Source organism: Micromys minutus (assembly GCF_963924665.1).
Source record: "Micromys minutus genome assembly, chromosome: 2".
NCBI lineage: Eukaryota > Metazoa > Chordata > Mammalia > Rodentia > Muridae > Micromys > Micromys minutus.
Window position 1 is genome coordinate 35,481,842 of NC_137971.1, and position 15,395 is coordinate 35,497,236.

Consider the following 15,395-nt stretch of genomic DNA (forward strand, 5'->3'; position numbering starts at 1 on the left):
TGGCAAAACTCAGGCAGAGTCTGAATGGCCCGAGGAGGAAACCAATGGAAACTTTTATCTGTGTAAGATACAGATAAAAGATCAAGGAAGAAGAAATATTTGCAGAGAGGAAGAAAATAGAGACTTGAAGAGAGTTCACAACACTAGAAATATGAAAAAAAAAAAGCAAAACCAAGAGTTACCTTTGTTTCTTTTTAAAAAGATTCATTTATTTATTTTTTTAGTACAATGTTCTCCCTGCATGTATGCCTGCACAGCAAAACAAGGCACCAGATCTCATTACAGATGATTGTGAGCTGTAGTTGCTGGGATCTGAACTCAGGACCTTTGGAAGAATAGTCAGTGCTCTTAACTTCTGAGCCATCTCTCCAGCCCCTACTTTGTTCTGTAAAGTTTTCACTTTTGAATTTTCTACTTTTCCCTTAAAATTCCCTTCTGGAAGACAACATTCTGGCTTTAATGTATGTATTTAATATGTGTCTGCCCACAGAGCCACCTGCACATTTATCTCCTTTCTAAAAACCCATTTTCTTGTTGCAGGTAAATCTTTTTGTGCTGCTCTCTGTGGTTTGCATCCTCTTAAACCTCGCAGGGTTCATCCTCGGCTGTCAAGGAGCCCAGTTTGTGTCCAGCGTGCCCAGATGTGATCTGGTAAGCTCCCTGTCACCTTGCTGTCGCACCAGGTGCACAAACTGCCCCGACGTAAAAGGACGTAAGGAAAGTCAGCAAAGAGAGGAAGCAAACCTTCCTCAGCTGCCGGTCATTTGGCCAGAGTAGCCAGTGGTCAGTACCGCAGTGTCACCAGAGCAGCGAGGTGCAGCTCCTGGTTAGCGGATGGATGGGTCAGCTCTCCACAAGCATGGGCCTGCCTGCTTCCAAAGAGCAAAGACGGCTATCACCGGAATCTAGGTCAGAGATTCTTTATCTGAAGGCTTTGGAGGCTAAGTGTGTGTTAGCATTTGGAGATTTTCTGATTTCGGAAGAGAAATATAATACATTGATCATCTATTATGTAGCATGCCAGCGGTGTCTGGGACAGGAAGCTGTAATCAAGTATTTTGGCTCTTAAGCTGGTGGGCAAGAGGCTATAACTTTATAGAATTTCTGACCTAAAACAGGTTTTATAGAGCCAGCATGGTGGTACATGCCTTTAATCCTCACACTCAAAAGGCAGAGGCCAGCAGGTGATCTTTGTGAATTCAAGGTCAGCTTGGTCTACATAGTGAGTTTCTGGGTTATGTGGAGAGAGAGAGGGAGAGAGAGAGAGAGGGAGAGAGAGAGAGAGAGAGAGAGAGAGAGAGAGAGAGAGAGAGAGAGAGAGAGAAGGAGGGAAGGAGAGAGAGAGGGAGGGAGGGAGAGAAGGAGAGAGAGAGAGAGAGAGAGAGAGAGAGAGAGAGAGAGAGAGAGAGAGAGAGAGAGAGAGAGAGAAAGAGAGAGACCTGGTTTCAAACAAAGAAACAAAACAAAAGAAAAAACCCATCCCAAATGAATGGTTTTATAAATCATAGTGAAGTACTCATACAAACAGTTCATTTTGGCCATGGTTCAGTAGCACACATTTATCCTGCTGTGCAGAGTCTCCTGAGCTCCTCACGCCTCTCCATCACCCTCTCCTCCAGCTACTAGCATTCTACCATCAACTCAAATACCCCAGACAGCTCCATCTAAATGGAATCACAGTTTTAGTCTTTCTGGGGGTGCTGTCCTTGAGGTAAAATAGCTGCAGTATAGTCTGTCAGAATTCTGTTTCTCCTTTTAAATCATTTATTTTTATTTTACATACATTGTTGTTCTGACTGAATGTATGTCTGTGTCAGGGTGTCGTATTCCCTGGAATAGGAGTTACAGATGGTTGTGAGCTACCATGTGATCCTCGGGAAGAGCAGCCAGTGCTCCTGACTGCAGAGCCATCTCTCCAGTCCCCGAATTCTCTTCCTTTTAAAGGCTGAGTAATGCTCTGTGAGACACTTTGTCCACTCATTTGTGGATGGGTCCATGGGTTGTTGTCACCTTCTGTCTGTTGTGCATAAGGTTGGTGTGACCAGGAGTGCACAAATGTCCCTTACAAGCCCTGCTGTCAGTTCCTTTGTGTATTTTTGGGTGTCTAGACCTTAAAAAAAAAAAGACTTCTAGTAATAAATATTTCACTTAGTACAAAGCAGCATGTGTAGACTCTTAACAAGTTATAGTAAATCTTATTTATTTGGAACTTTGTCCATTGCAGTTTACCCATAGAAACTAAGAAGATGTGGGCCAAGAAGTCTGACTTGTTACTAGAAAAACTGTGGTCAACCTTTGTGGAGAAACCTATAACCTTCCTAATCAGGAACCTCCCCAGGGACTCAGAGAACCTGCTGTGGTTTCTCGCATTCTTCATAAATCTTATAACAAGCATTAAAGATTTTTGTTCAGATGATAGTGATGATCAATAGCTGGCCATTTGATATGACAGAAGTGTCTTCAGGTGAAATAGAGAACATACACTTACTATAATGACAGAGGCATAACGGTGGTCTGTCCCTTCAGTTAGGAGGCTCCTCAGTATGAAAGGGCCTTCTATTTGTTAGGGTCTCTATTGATGTGATAAAATACCATGGCCAAAGCAACTTCTAATAGACAGCGTTTAATTGGGTTTATGGTTTCAGGTTAGGGTCCATGATGATAGAGGAAAGGCATAGTGTTAGGAACCCGAGAGCTCACACCTTGAGTCACAAGTAGTAGACAAACTGGGACTGCCATAGGCATTTGAAACCTAAAGCCTGCCCAGGGACTTGCCTCCTTAACTGGGCAACACTCCCTAATCCTACTAAACAATGCTTCCAGCTGGAGACCAGGTATTCAGATGTGCCTTGGGAGCCACTCTCATCCATGGCCTCAAGGTCATGATGGGCCTGAAGGTGGGAGGGAGAGCATCAGGCAAAAGGTTGTATAATAGACTTGAGAAGAAACAATGGTAGGGACCTTCAAAGGACAAGAAGCTTCCTTTTCAAACCCAAGAGAAGCTTCATTATAACTGAAAAGTAAGAGAGAGAAACAGAGAGAGTAATGAGGATGAGAAAGAGAGAGAGAAAGAGAGAGAGAGAGAGAGACAGAGACACAGAGAGAGACAGAGAGTAATGAGAATGAGAGAGGGAGGGAGAGACAAGGAGAGACACAGAAAGACAGAGAGAGATACAGAGAGACACAGAGAGAATGAATATATATTACTGCTATTAGAGAGATTAGGGCTAGGGCAGGGGGAGGCCAGAGCAGAGGGGTGTGGTGAAGGGAGGGGCAGAGAAGGAGCCTCCTTAGGGAGTACATCAGAACACTTCCATGATGAAAATGTCTGGGATGTCTCCAGCCCAATCTCCAGAACAAAGGAACAAAATAGGACTTTATAGCCTTCTAGGAGGTAGCAGGAAGCTTTATGTCACGTGGTTTAGTTCAGCATAGCATGCATGGCAAAGAGTAAGAAAGAGCTCGGTGTTATGAATCGAGGGCTGTCAAGTCATAGCACAGACTGTTTCTTAATACTGTCCTGAAGAGAGCCAGACATCCAGAGAGGATGCTCTCGTTTCTCTTGGGCTTGCTGGGTTTTATGGTAAACACATTCAACTTTACAAAAAGCTCCTAAACAACTTTCCTTTGTAGCTGGTCAAAATAAACTCTTTCAATTCTTGATAGATTGATTGAGACAGGGTCTTACTATGTAGTTCTAGCTGTCCTAGGACTCACTGTGTAGATCAGGTCGGTCTGGAGCTCATAGAGAATCAACTGGCTTCTGCCTCCCACGTGCACCCACCGTCGTGTCTGGCTAGCACTTGCCTTCTGAAATGAATAGTGTTATTGAAGAGCTTCAATTCATATTTCCAGCAATGACTACCATCTCCACCAGCAGAATCTGTTTCTATTTTGAGGGACTAAAGTAAGAGCTTGTCGCCTCATGAATTGAGGATGGAGAGGTGGCTCAGTAGCTAAGATTACTTGTTACTCTAGCTGAAGACCTGAGTTCTGTCCTCAGAGACTTTTCCCTTTCTGGCCTCTGTGAGCACTCACACATGTGCAACACACACACACACACACACACACACACTCATTGCTAAATATGGCTTCAGCATGTTTTTTCAAAGCTCTCCAGAACATTCTAATGTGCAGCTAATTTGAGAACCACAGTGTTGGGCATCACAAGGGAGAGCAAGGATCTGATAGTGTCAGGTAGTGACTTCAAGGTTGAAGGGAGGAAGGTTAGCATCTGAGAACGTTTGCAGGTATTTTGGAGATGACTTAAAGCAATGGAAGAGAAAGAACAAATCTTTTGACAGCGTGAGCAGAGATGGTGGAGGAACAGGAACACAAAAGGCCCTGTTGTGCACTGTCATTTGCACAGAGCCTCAGGACTTCTTGTGGCAAGAAGGAATACTTTCCACTCATGACCATGTAATGATAGAACTCTCAAGTAGTCTGGTTTAAAGGGATTAGCTTACACTCATCTGGACGGCCTTGCCATCTACCCCAGCTCACCCTGAAGACAGCAGACAGCAGAAGTTCCTGTGTTCTTGGCAGTCTGGTGGGATACTGCAGCCTTGATCCCCACATCCTTTATCCCCACACCCCAGGCCTTCACCTTCCCTCATCAGACACTTGACAGGAAGAGTGTGTTGGTGAGGAAGGGATCCTTTGTAAGATGACACCTAGTGCTACCAGAGGGAACTTTGAAATATGGGCCCTTGAGTAAGGTCTGGAGGGTTGCACCAAGGACTGAAAATAGAAACATCCTGAGTCACATGGAAATAGTCTGGTTCCCATGAGGAGGAAGAAGAATGAAAGTTGGCCGTCATCTGCAGGAGGTTGACTTGTCACTACCCAGTGCTGTTGTTGGCGCTCACCCAGGCACTGCCCATCAGGAAGCTCAGAGGAGGGAGCCCTTCCAAGTAATGTTCTGCTGAATCCAACTTAATGTGAGGGAGCCCACCGACTATGGGAGCAGAGGGGCAAAGGGAGGCTAGGGATGCCAAGAGGAGGAAGAATATGTGGAGCCTGCGGAGGTGGCCATTGTCCTTTTCATTGAGAGGGTGAGAGGCAGTCGGTATTAACAGTGAGATTCATCCTAATACAAACAGCCCTGTGACTCTGTGTGGGGCCTTAGGTATGGTGGGGATGTTGCACCAGTTACAGGATTGAACTGGTGGAGGGGATCATGGAAACCACCAGCTGTGATTCTTGGTGTCAGAAACAGAATATACATAAAAAGCCAATACAGTAATGCATCATCTTAAACATGGCTTTATGACAGAGAATAAAGAGCGTGGGAGTCCATGGGGGTCTCGTTAGAGAAGAAGTCAGACTAACCTATAGGAGCAAAAAGAGTGAATGCAGTTGTCCGAGGACAGAGATGGGCAGACTGAAGGCGAAGGGCCATGAAGGAGTTTCTCTGATGTGGGGGTAACAGCCGGTATTGAGAAGGGCTTGGGTGATACAAGTACATTGCAGAAAACTCCACAAACGATATACTTACTATCTGTATATATGTAATGGTCACATATGTGCAAATTTTACCTCAAGAGAAAATAAACTATAATAGATCCGCATGTCATGTAATCTAATGATGGGAAATGTTATCTCCTCAACTTTAGTGTGAGGAGCCAAACTGTGAAACTCAGTGCTGCGCATCGAGATTACGAGCATTAGTCCAATAAGAAAAATGCCCCACCAACAGTTCAAACAGTGTGACCACGTTAGTCCTCCTCTGGAGAGTTTGCGCGTAGTGAATTGAGAGCCGCCTAATAAACACTTGGTGAATGCACAGTGAATGAGCTAAAACCTTGCTTGTTAGGAAAACGGGAAGCAAAGCCAAGTCAGCTCAGAGTGCAGAACAAGTCAGGAAGATTGCCTCTGCCCTCAGGTTTTCAGTCTTATTTACCCAAAGCAGGTGTTACATCTTTTCTCCGCTTGCCTTAAGACAAGCTAGGAAAAGTGGACAAACGCTGGCAGAGCATCTCATTAAGAATGGGCGAGGTTTTCATCGGTTATTACTTGGATACAAATCTGTGCTTGTGCTGGAAATGAGCACCGGGAGGTCTTTCTGCGTGGTCCAGATCTACTGTCTGCAGAATTCACCCCGTGATTCTTACCCTTGAGGAATCCTGGGCTTCCTTTGCCTTCTTGGAATCGAAGTCCATCATGTGATTCCCTTTGGCCACAAAGTTATGAGCTAAAGAGATGGGCATCGTTGTCAGCCCTAATTAGTAAAATTATAGGATGCTCACTGGAGTCTGGACTTCAGATGAACTGCTAGTGACCTTCTGCCATCAACATGCCTCGAGCTATGGTCGTAGAGAATTCACATTTCCATAGGGTGTCCTGTCATTTATCTGACAGCCCCGCCTTCAGTGTCAAGTCCTGTGAGTTTTCTGTTTCTCAGGTGTGTCAGTCATGCCGCTGTACCAAGATGGTGGGTGTTTCACAACTCTAAGTCCCCAAAGGAATATAACAAACAGCCCCATGCTGGCCTGCGTGGCCTTGCAGCATTCGTAAGAAATGAACTTTGAGGCCAGCAAGATGGCTCAGCAGTTGAGAGCATGCCCTCTACTTCTAGTAGATCTGAGTTCATTTCCCAACACACATTGGATAGCTTAAAACTTCCTGTAAGTTTAGCTCCAAGGGACCCAGTGATGGCATTGCATAGACATACACACACACACACACACACACACACACACACACACACACACACATTTAAAAATAAATCTTGCCTGAGGTTGCCTGACATGGAACTGTACAGGCTACATTCTGTACTATACATGCTGTGTGTATAACAAGAGTGTTTTTATCCTCTTAAATAATTAAACCATTGTTCTGCATCTTTCCTTAAGGTGGACTTAGGTGAAGGCAAGATCTGCTTCTGTTGTGAAGAATTTCAACCAGCCAAATGCACAGACAAAGAAAATGCCTTGAAACTCTTCCCGGTCCAGCCCTGCAGCGCTGTACACCTTCTGCTTAAGGTGAGCTCACAGGCTCCACCAAGAAATGTTCCACAGGGGCTCAAGAAGGCTGCTCCTTGAGATAGTCCTATTTGGTGACTGCCTGAAAACAGTCAGGCTGCTCAAAGCAAGTATGGGAAGCCCTCCACAGACTGTGTTCTAAATTATGTGCAGAGAGTTTTCATTGCATCTAAGAATTATAAACTGGTGAAACATGCAAAGGAGTCTAGCTATACATATGTATATATGTTTACTCACACATCTGAGGTGCAGCTTTCAGGAAAGCCTCATTTGCACACTCACTTGGCATTGTTGTTCATTTGTAGTGAGTTGTATGAGCTTGTTGAATGTTGTCATCCTATGACACATAGACTAAGGTCAGCCAGAAAATGACAGGAGACACTTGAGTTCTTTATATCTTGTTCAATAGGCAACATTAAGTAAAAGAAGTTTAGGAGAGTACACCAAGGTTTCAGGTCAAAGAGGAATACAAAAGCCGTCTTTATGATGGAGCCGAACCACTGGAGGCTGACTGGAGTGGGTGGCAAAATCAGCTGGTGATTCCTCAGCTGGTGGTTAGTCAAGCACTTCTTTAGGCCTTTGCTTTTCAGGGAGGGGAGAAAGCTCGGAGAGAGAACTCTGCAGAGCTTCAATCTCTGTGTAGTACAGGACTTTAAAAACGACCTGCTTGCTTTGGTTTCTGCATGTTTGATTGTTGAGTCATCTGGAACTTTCTAAGCCTGACTTAGCTTGAGGAAAGCCCCTGAAGGAGCCAGGGCTGTAGCCACGGTAACCTTCAGTGTTGACTTAGCTGCTATTTTGAGGAAAGAAGACCTATTACTCCCTGGCTGCTCCTGGTTCCCACTGTGTGCTAGTTGAGTGCTCCAGATGCCAGTGCCTGTTGCTCCCGGAAAAAGAAGCAGTGGCCACATGCTAAGCAGGTTCCATCCTGTGGGGAAGCGCTGACTAGAAAAGAGGGAACTTTATAAATAGTATTCAGATGCTTGTTAAAAAAAAAACAAAAAACAAACAAACAAACAAAAAAAACCAAAAAACAACAAAGTCCTTCTGTGTCCTTGGAAAATAGGCTCTAGCTCCCCTGAGGATCCTGAACTCTGTCACACCCAAGCCCCTTCCATATAATGGCATAGGGTTGCACATAACCTTCACATACTCTTCTGCATGGTTGAGTTAGATGCAGTACCTGCTGCAATGTGTTCTGCAAGTAGTTACTCTGTCATTTAAGAAAAAACAATAGGAAAAGGGACTGCCCCTGTTCAGCACAGCTTTTTTTTTTCCCTTCTGAGTATTTTCCATCTTGGTTTAGTGGAATCTGAGAAGGCGAACCCATGGAGATGGAGATCTCACCACCCTGGATGGAACCAACTCTAGGCCTCTGTGAGACAAGGAGCTTGCTGGGGATTTTTTTGGGGGGGGGGGGTTACTTATTTTTTAAGTGGAGTTTGGCCCAGAACTCAGATGCTCCTGCTTTGAACCTTCAGGGTGCTAGGAAGGTGTGTCTCATTATATCTAGTCTAGGCTGTTTTTGGGGTTTTTGTTTTTGTTTTTGTTTAGGAAGTTTAACTGTATTACCAGCCCAGGTTTGAACTTATGATCCTCCTGCCTCAGTCTTCAAAGTAGCAGGAATTGTAAGGTTTTAAAAGTAAAAAAATCTCCATTCTGGCCAGGGGATTATAATAGCCAGCATTTCTTTCCACACTTCCCCAAGCCAGATGCTATGTGACCTCCTGCCCTTATCCACTCAGAAACTTGCCAGTTTGGACACCATTGTTATCGACATGTTTTACACGTCTCTCTGATTGGTCCTCTTGTTTCCAGAAAGTCCTGTTTGCCCTGTGTGCCTTGAATGCCCTGACCACCACAGTGTGCTTGGTGGCTGCTGCCCTGCGCTACCTCCAGATTTTCGCCAGCAGAAGGCCGTGCGTTGTAAGTGTGTGGAAGCACTGTGTGGTGTTTCCACCTAGCTGTCCATCCCTACTGTGTGTGAAAGCACTGTGTGGTGTTTCCACCTATCAGTTCATCCCTACTGTGTGTGGAAGCACTGTGTGGTGTTTCCACCTAGCTGTCCATCCCTACTGTGTGTGGAAGCACTGTGTGGTGTTTCTACCTAGCTGCCCATCCCTACTGTGTGTGGAAGCACTGTGTGGTGTTTCCACCTAGCTGTCCATCCCTACTGTGTGTGGAAGCACTGTGTGGTGTTTCCATATTGCTGTCTCTCCCTCCCCTGTGGCCATTGCTTTTCTCCTGTTATGCTATCTGATCAGGACGAATCCCAGATGTCTGCAGAGGAAGCAGAAGAGCAGGGGCCGATTCCCGACCCAGATGACTTTGTGCCGCCAGTGCCTCCTCCTTCTTACTTTGCCACATTTTACTCCTGCACACCTCGGATGAACCGCAGGTATAACTCCTAAGTCACACTGGGGTCTCCGGGCTATGCCCTGCCTTTAGACTTGTGTGGTCTCCACTTTTTTTCCTCCAAAATCCAGGCAGATTGTCCTGCCCGATTAACTCTCTTTTCCTGTCTTCTTGTTTCTCTCTGATAAACGGGATAACTCCAGAGATAAGTCCAACCTCGACCTAGAGATAAAGATTTTCAATTTCTTTTAGCTTTGTAGGGAAAACTGACACCCAGTGAGATAAGAGCTGTAATTTAACAGGATTGGGAGTTTCTGTTGCCCTGGAAACATGCCCAGTTAGGCAGAATCAATGTTTCATTATAACACCATGAGCCAGTTCCAACAGTGGTAACATTCTTTGCAGCAACCAAGAAAAAATTAATTATTAATTGCATCTTTCTGGCTTAGGGAAAAAATGGACCCCATGCTTAATTTTCCCTTTCAAATTCCAGCTCAAATTTTGACTGTTTTTTCTCAAATATCAGAAATATTATTTGTAGAGTGGAGTATGTATTCATCTGGTTGTTAATAATGCCCAGGATTGAATCTTTAAAGAGTGATCTCGTTTATTCATTCAGCAAACATTACCAACTTCTTCTGCATGCTTGGTGCTGTGCTGGGTTATAGGAATTCAAAATGAGTTAGTCCTGCTTCCTCTGTGCCAAGCCAGGAGCTCAGTTTAGATCACTAACAAGAATGTTAGGATCACAGTGCTCTATGCCCAGAAGTCTCCCAAGCCCAGAAGAGCCAACTGGATCACCCAGTCAGCTTTGGCATCCCTAGAGAAGTGGCTTTGTGTGGAGTTTAAAGATTAAATCCCAAAGGAGAAAAAAAATCTCTGGGGTGTAAGAGAAGATTAGCATCTTTAGCTTGATATCTGGGATCAAGCCTGTGTAGCTTTGGATATCTTTAGTACATGTCAAGTCAACAGACAAATGTGCTACAGATTTGGGGCTGTTGGAAAAATACTTTCTGATGTTCAGGACAGCTATGCATTAATTTGAAATAGGATTCATCTAGGCTCTGCTGATGGTTTCTGAATCTTACCAGACCCCTCCTGGAACACCTATGTAGGCCAAGGCAGAGATGGCTATAAAGCCAGGGGAGGGACTGTAGCTGGGAGAACAGATTATCTTGGGACAGCAAAGCTTTCCTTTGTTTGGGGAGTGGCCTGCTGACATTGCAGAACATCAGGGGCAAGGATGAAGTGGTTCTGATCCTTTCAGAAACTGAGAGGAGGGTTGTAGATGCTGAAGAGGGTTGGCAACAACAAAGCACATGTTCTCTGTGGGCTGCCTCTTTTGTAAACATTCCGAACTGATTCTTCTCCATTACTAGGGCTGTGTCATAAAGGATCCCAGAGAAAAGAACAATCCTGTTCATTCCTGTCTTAGTCAGAGTTCTATTGGTGCAAAGAGACACTACGACCATGGCCAATGTTATAAAGCAAAGCATTTAATTGAGGCTGGCTTATAGTTTAATCTACTGTCACCGTGGTGGGAAGCACGGTGACAGCTGGGTAGACATGGTACCGGAGAAGTAGCTAAGAGTTCTATATCTGAATCTGCAAGCATCAGGAAGAGAGAAAAAGCTACTGGGCCTTGAAACCTTAAAGCCCACCCCTAGTGACACACCCACTCCAACAAGGTAACACCTCCTAATCCTTCCCAAGTAGTACCATTCCTGATGACCAGGCATTCCTAGTCAAACTCCCACAGCCTCACCTAACCTCTTGTTTGCCTAAGTAATGTATGATAGGAAGTGGCTTACTTGACTTTCCTTTGGTGCTGACTCTGAAGTGTTGTTCATCAAAATTCAGTGTCAGTGGTCATCCTAATGACATAACAAGACTACAGGAGTCATTCATTTTGTGGCCATGTTGTGTAAAATATCATCTTCAATTTCTGGGTTTCCTTCTGGAAGAGATTTGTGCTAGTTTAGCGTCTAAGATGAAAGCCCAATCTCCTGACCTTTTCATCACTGGAAATCTAGTGCCTTACCTCTGTGCGTACAAGGATAGCCAGTGGGTTGGGAATGCCCTTACCTCTGTGGGTGCAAAGATAGCCAATGGGTTTGGAATGTCAGACTGTCAGAGAGAGCAGACAGGCAAAGAGAGCTAGGGACAGTAATGCCCTAGGCAAGGGACAGCACTCCTCTGCCTTTGCTGAAGAGGCAAAGGCAGGGTTTATAAATGTTAGAAAGATGACTCATGGGTGCTGATTAAAGGTGGAAGCCTCACTGTATCTGGTGAAAGTTGGCCTCCCTGATTCAGACAAGCTGTGCTGTTTACTGGTCAGGACTCCTCCCCCAAATTTAGGAAGAGTCTAGTTCTTTGGAGTCATTCAGCAGTTGGAATCTTAAACAGCATGAGTGAGGTAGGAGGGTTGGGATGAAATCCATGCCTGAGTCTTCATCTAAGAAGAATATCTACTCAGGACAGCTTTGACAAGAACCCTCCAGCCCGGGGAGAGTCTTTTATGGGACGCTTTTGTGCACTGGATGCTTGATACTTTACACACCCTCTCTGGGGAACACTCCAAGTCAGATGCCAGTATTAAAAGCTCTTCTCTACCCTTTCAGGGTAGCATAAATGGACACAAGGAATAAGATGAATTTTAAATCCAGTTAATGTCTCTTCCCTTCAGAATCAGTCTCGCAGATGCATTTGGCCTTGACTCTGTCTTTTCACCAAAAACTGATAACTCTCCCACCTCTCTTTTCTTTCCATAATCTAAAAAGAGACTTTTTAATTTTTTAAAAAGACGTTGTTAAGGGTGGTTCCTTCTTGTTTATTTTCTTTTTCTAGTACCTATTGAGCACAGGGTTCTCTGTTTTGTTTTGTCTTTTTATACTTTTTAATTACTTTAAAATTTCAGTTCTGTGTTTTCTAATGTCTTTTCTTTTTATTATTTGCTATAAATACTGGCAGGAAATCTTTTGAGTTTTGGTTTTGTTTTTTATTTTACTGGCAGGGGTCCCTCAACCACAGGAAAAACCATGACGCAGTGTGTATTTGTGTGTGTGTGTGTGTGTGTGTGTGTGTGTGTGTGTGTGTGTGTAAACACCATGGCCATCAGACTGTTGATCCTCACGAGGCAAGAAGGAAGTCCTGTTCAATATGACTTGGAAACCAGTGTTGGTTCAAACTTCTAGAGTCTAACACCCAGCATATTTAAACTCAGTACAATTTAGAAAAGTTTTCTGGTGTAATACCATCCTGTGTGTACAATAAAGCTTAAGGGAAAATTACACTGAAATTCTTAACATACATGTTACTTCTTCCATAAGGATGGGTTCTTTTATTTTATGTATATAAGTGTTCTATCTGTATGTATGCCTGCATGGTAGAAGAGGGCATTGGATCTCATTGTAGATGATTCTGAGATACTATGTGATTCCTGGACATTGACTCTGGAAGAGCAGGAAGTGCTCTTAATCCTTGAGCCATCTCTCCAGCCCTTGAAGCTGGAGCCTATAGATATGTTATCTTAAAGACTTGGGGGAGGATCTGGAAAGTGGCCTTTGTCATACAGATAGCGAAGAGGTCATCCAGCTTACTGACCACATTCATTCCCAGCCTTCTCAGTGGACAAACAGGTCTTTCTTTGAAGAGACAACCTTGCATGTCTAAAATGTCTGGTTTTCTGGTGCTTATTTGTGAGCACAGGGATCTCTGTCTATAAACAACAACAAAAACTATGACTTAAGAAATACTTGAAAAGGGAAAGCATCTACCATTGGTTGGGAGAAAGGCAGTTTGGAAAGAAAAACTATACTTGAGTCATTCTTCTATACTCAAGCAGAGGCATCATGCACTTAGGTTGCTAAGTGTAGCAGGTGGTACAGTCTAAGGAACCCCACATATCTGTGTGGGAGTAAAAGAAGGGGGTGAAGAACGACGGGGTAGAAACAGTTAAGTTAGCAGGAATGGGTGTGGAGGAAGAGGGGTTCCAGGAGAAATTAGTTTTTACCAGGCAAACAGTAGCTGGGGTTTCAGCCATGTTCACATGACAGAGTAACTCTGTCTCAAGTCAGCCTCTCTATATCTTGGTAATTGTGAGATGTTTAACGTTTCTCTCCTGAGACTGTCAGTTAGCTATGGTGTTGTTGTTAGGAGTGAGGTGTCACTATTCCAAATGAATGTAAATCATTTTGCCAACTCAGCCAGGTTTGTCACACTAAAATGAGAAAAAAACTAGAATGTTAACCCACCTCTGTCTTTGGTCTTAATAAGACTCTGTTTTTAAATTTTATCCATTGCTGCACACCTGGCACAGTGCGTCATTAGTCAGGGAGTGGTTACTGGAGGAGGATGTGGATGGGAGTCACTCTGTGGTCCTTCCTGCCAGCTTCTGCTTTGTCTTGGAGCTGGGGCAATGCTCACCTTCAGTTTGAAATTAGTTCCTCTTTTTAAAAAGTTATTTAACAGAAAGTTTCTCTCACAAATCAGATATGAAGAAAATTGAGGCTTTTTTTTTTTTTTTTTTTTACAGGAGAGCACCAAGATTCTTCTTATCCTTAGTTACTTATACGTAGTCATTGCTAACAATATGCTCCAGTGGTATTGTATATCCACCACATTGAGCAACCACCACCTCTAACTCTCTCCAAAGCTTTTCCCCTCCCATATGCAAATGTCAAGAGTGTAAACCCTAAACAGTGACTCCCTAGCCCCTCCCCTCAAAGGCTGGCAGCCACCCAATAGTTTGCATTTCTACTGCTGTACTAAGATGAAAAAGGCATTATGTTTTATGCACTGTCATTTGCCTATGCACAGCTTGGACGGTTATTCCTCTTTGGGCAGAGCTGCTGTTCACCCACACTCACCCCCAAAATCCAGGGGCTGCTGTCATTGGAGGGCCAGTGTACAGAACATACCTACTGATGCCCAAGTACTTTTTTTAGGATGGTTGGTTCTGATGTCATCCCACTGCCCCATATCTATGGAGCACGAATCAAGGGTGTGGAAGTGTTCTGTCCTCTGGATCCCCCACCTCCATATGAAGCTGTAGTGAGCCAGACTGACCAGGAGCAGGTATGTCCACTCCCCAAAGAATATGCTCTTATATAACCCGAAGGAGTTTACGAGGCTCCTCTGGAGATCATAAAACAAAACAAAGAACCTTCTTTCTTCCTTCTTCCTTCTTCATGATGCAGGAGTCTTCATTCCAAATGCCAGAAGGACCAGAAACTGCTGCGAGCCCAGTGGAGCCAGTTTGCACACAGACAACTCAAGGTAACACACATCTTCACTACCCTGGGCAATAATTCAATAGGCTAGAACATGGCAGAATAATCCGACTAGTGTTTTGCTGGAGGTAAGTATTCTTAGAACAAGTGCTTTAGGCTATATCCTTTTTGTTGGGGCCAAAAAACTGTCGTCTCTTAGGGCTTGGAAGTGAGATCTAAAATGTTAACAGGAAAAAGGAAATATATATATATATACACACTGAAATAAAGAGACCTACTTAGAACCTTTTCATGAATGATCAGACTGTCCCCAGGAACCCATGGAATAGAGTGGAGGTTAGGTCATTAGTCCTGTGGTTCCCAATCCACTTCCTTGTTCTGTTAAAAATGAGCAGGGCTCCTTCTGAGTTTCCCCGTGAGTATTCACATTGTCATTTATAACCAAAGGTTTTAATGCTAGAATTAAGATTTTTTTTTTTCAGCCCCAGTGGCCAGTGCTAGAGTCAGTTTACATTTTTCCTTGTAATTTAAGGACACCGTTGTTCCTGCTTTCTGTCTTTGGGGAGGTTTTAAATGGCCCAGAGAACTGTCCACTGGTACAAAATCACAGATGGCAAATAAATAATGGATTGACTTTCTTCCAAGTCAGATAGGGGTAGCTTTTCAGCAGGGCAGTTTGGACAGTTCCTGTATTCACTTTGGAAAGGGACAAGACTGAGCCCCTGCCACTGGGCTCCAACCCCCACCCACCTTAAGAAGAATTACAAAACATTGCTGTCTTCCCTTAAGCACATTTGCTTTTCACAAGGAATTTCCCAGTCAGAAA

At 44.1% G+C, this 15,395-nt stretch overlaps 1 protein-coding gene across 2 annotated transcripts in view; it reads left to right on the forward strand.

Moving 5' to 3' along the window:
• The window catches only part of ENTREP1 (endosomal transmembrane epsin interactor 1), a 48,423-nt gene that overhangs the window by 26,709 nt on the left and 6,319 nt on the right, over positions 1-15,395 (forward strand). For both annotated transcript variants that reach the window (XM_080912500.1, XM_080912501.1), the window contains exons 3-8: positions 541-651; positions 6,855-6,983; positions 8,802-8,909; positions 9,248-9,381; positions 14,285-14,414; positions 14,537-14,615. In XM_080912500.1, the coding sequence (XP_080768626.1) occupies positions 541-651; positions 6,855-6,983; positions 8,802-8,909; positions 9,248-9,381; positions 14,285-14,414; positions 14,537-14,615 (691 nt within the window). The remainder of the gene's footprint in view (positions 1-540; positions 652-6,854; positions 6,984-8,801; positions 8,910-9,247; positions 9,382-14,284; positions 14,415-14,536; positions 14,616-15,395) is intronic.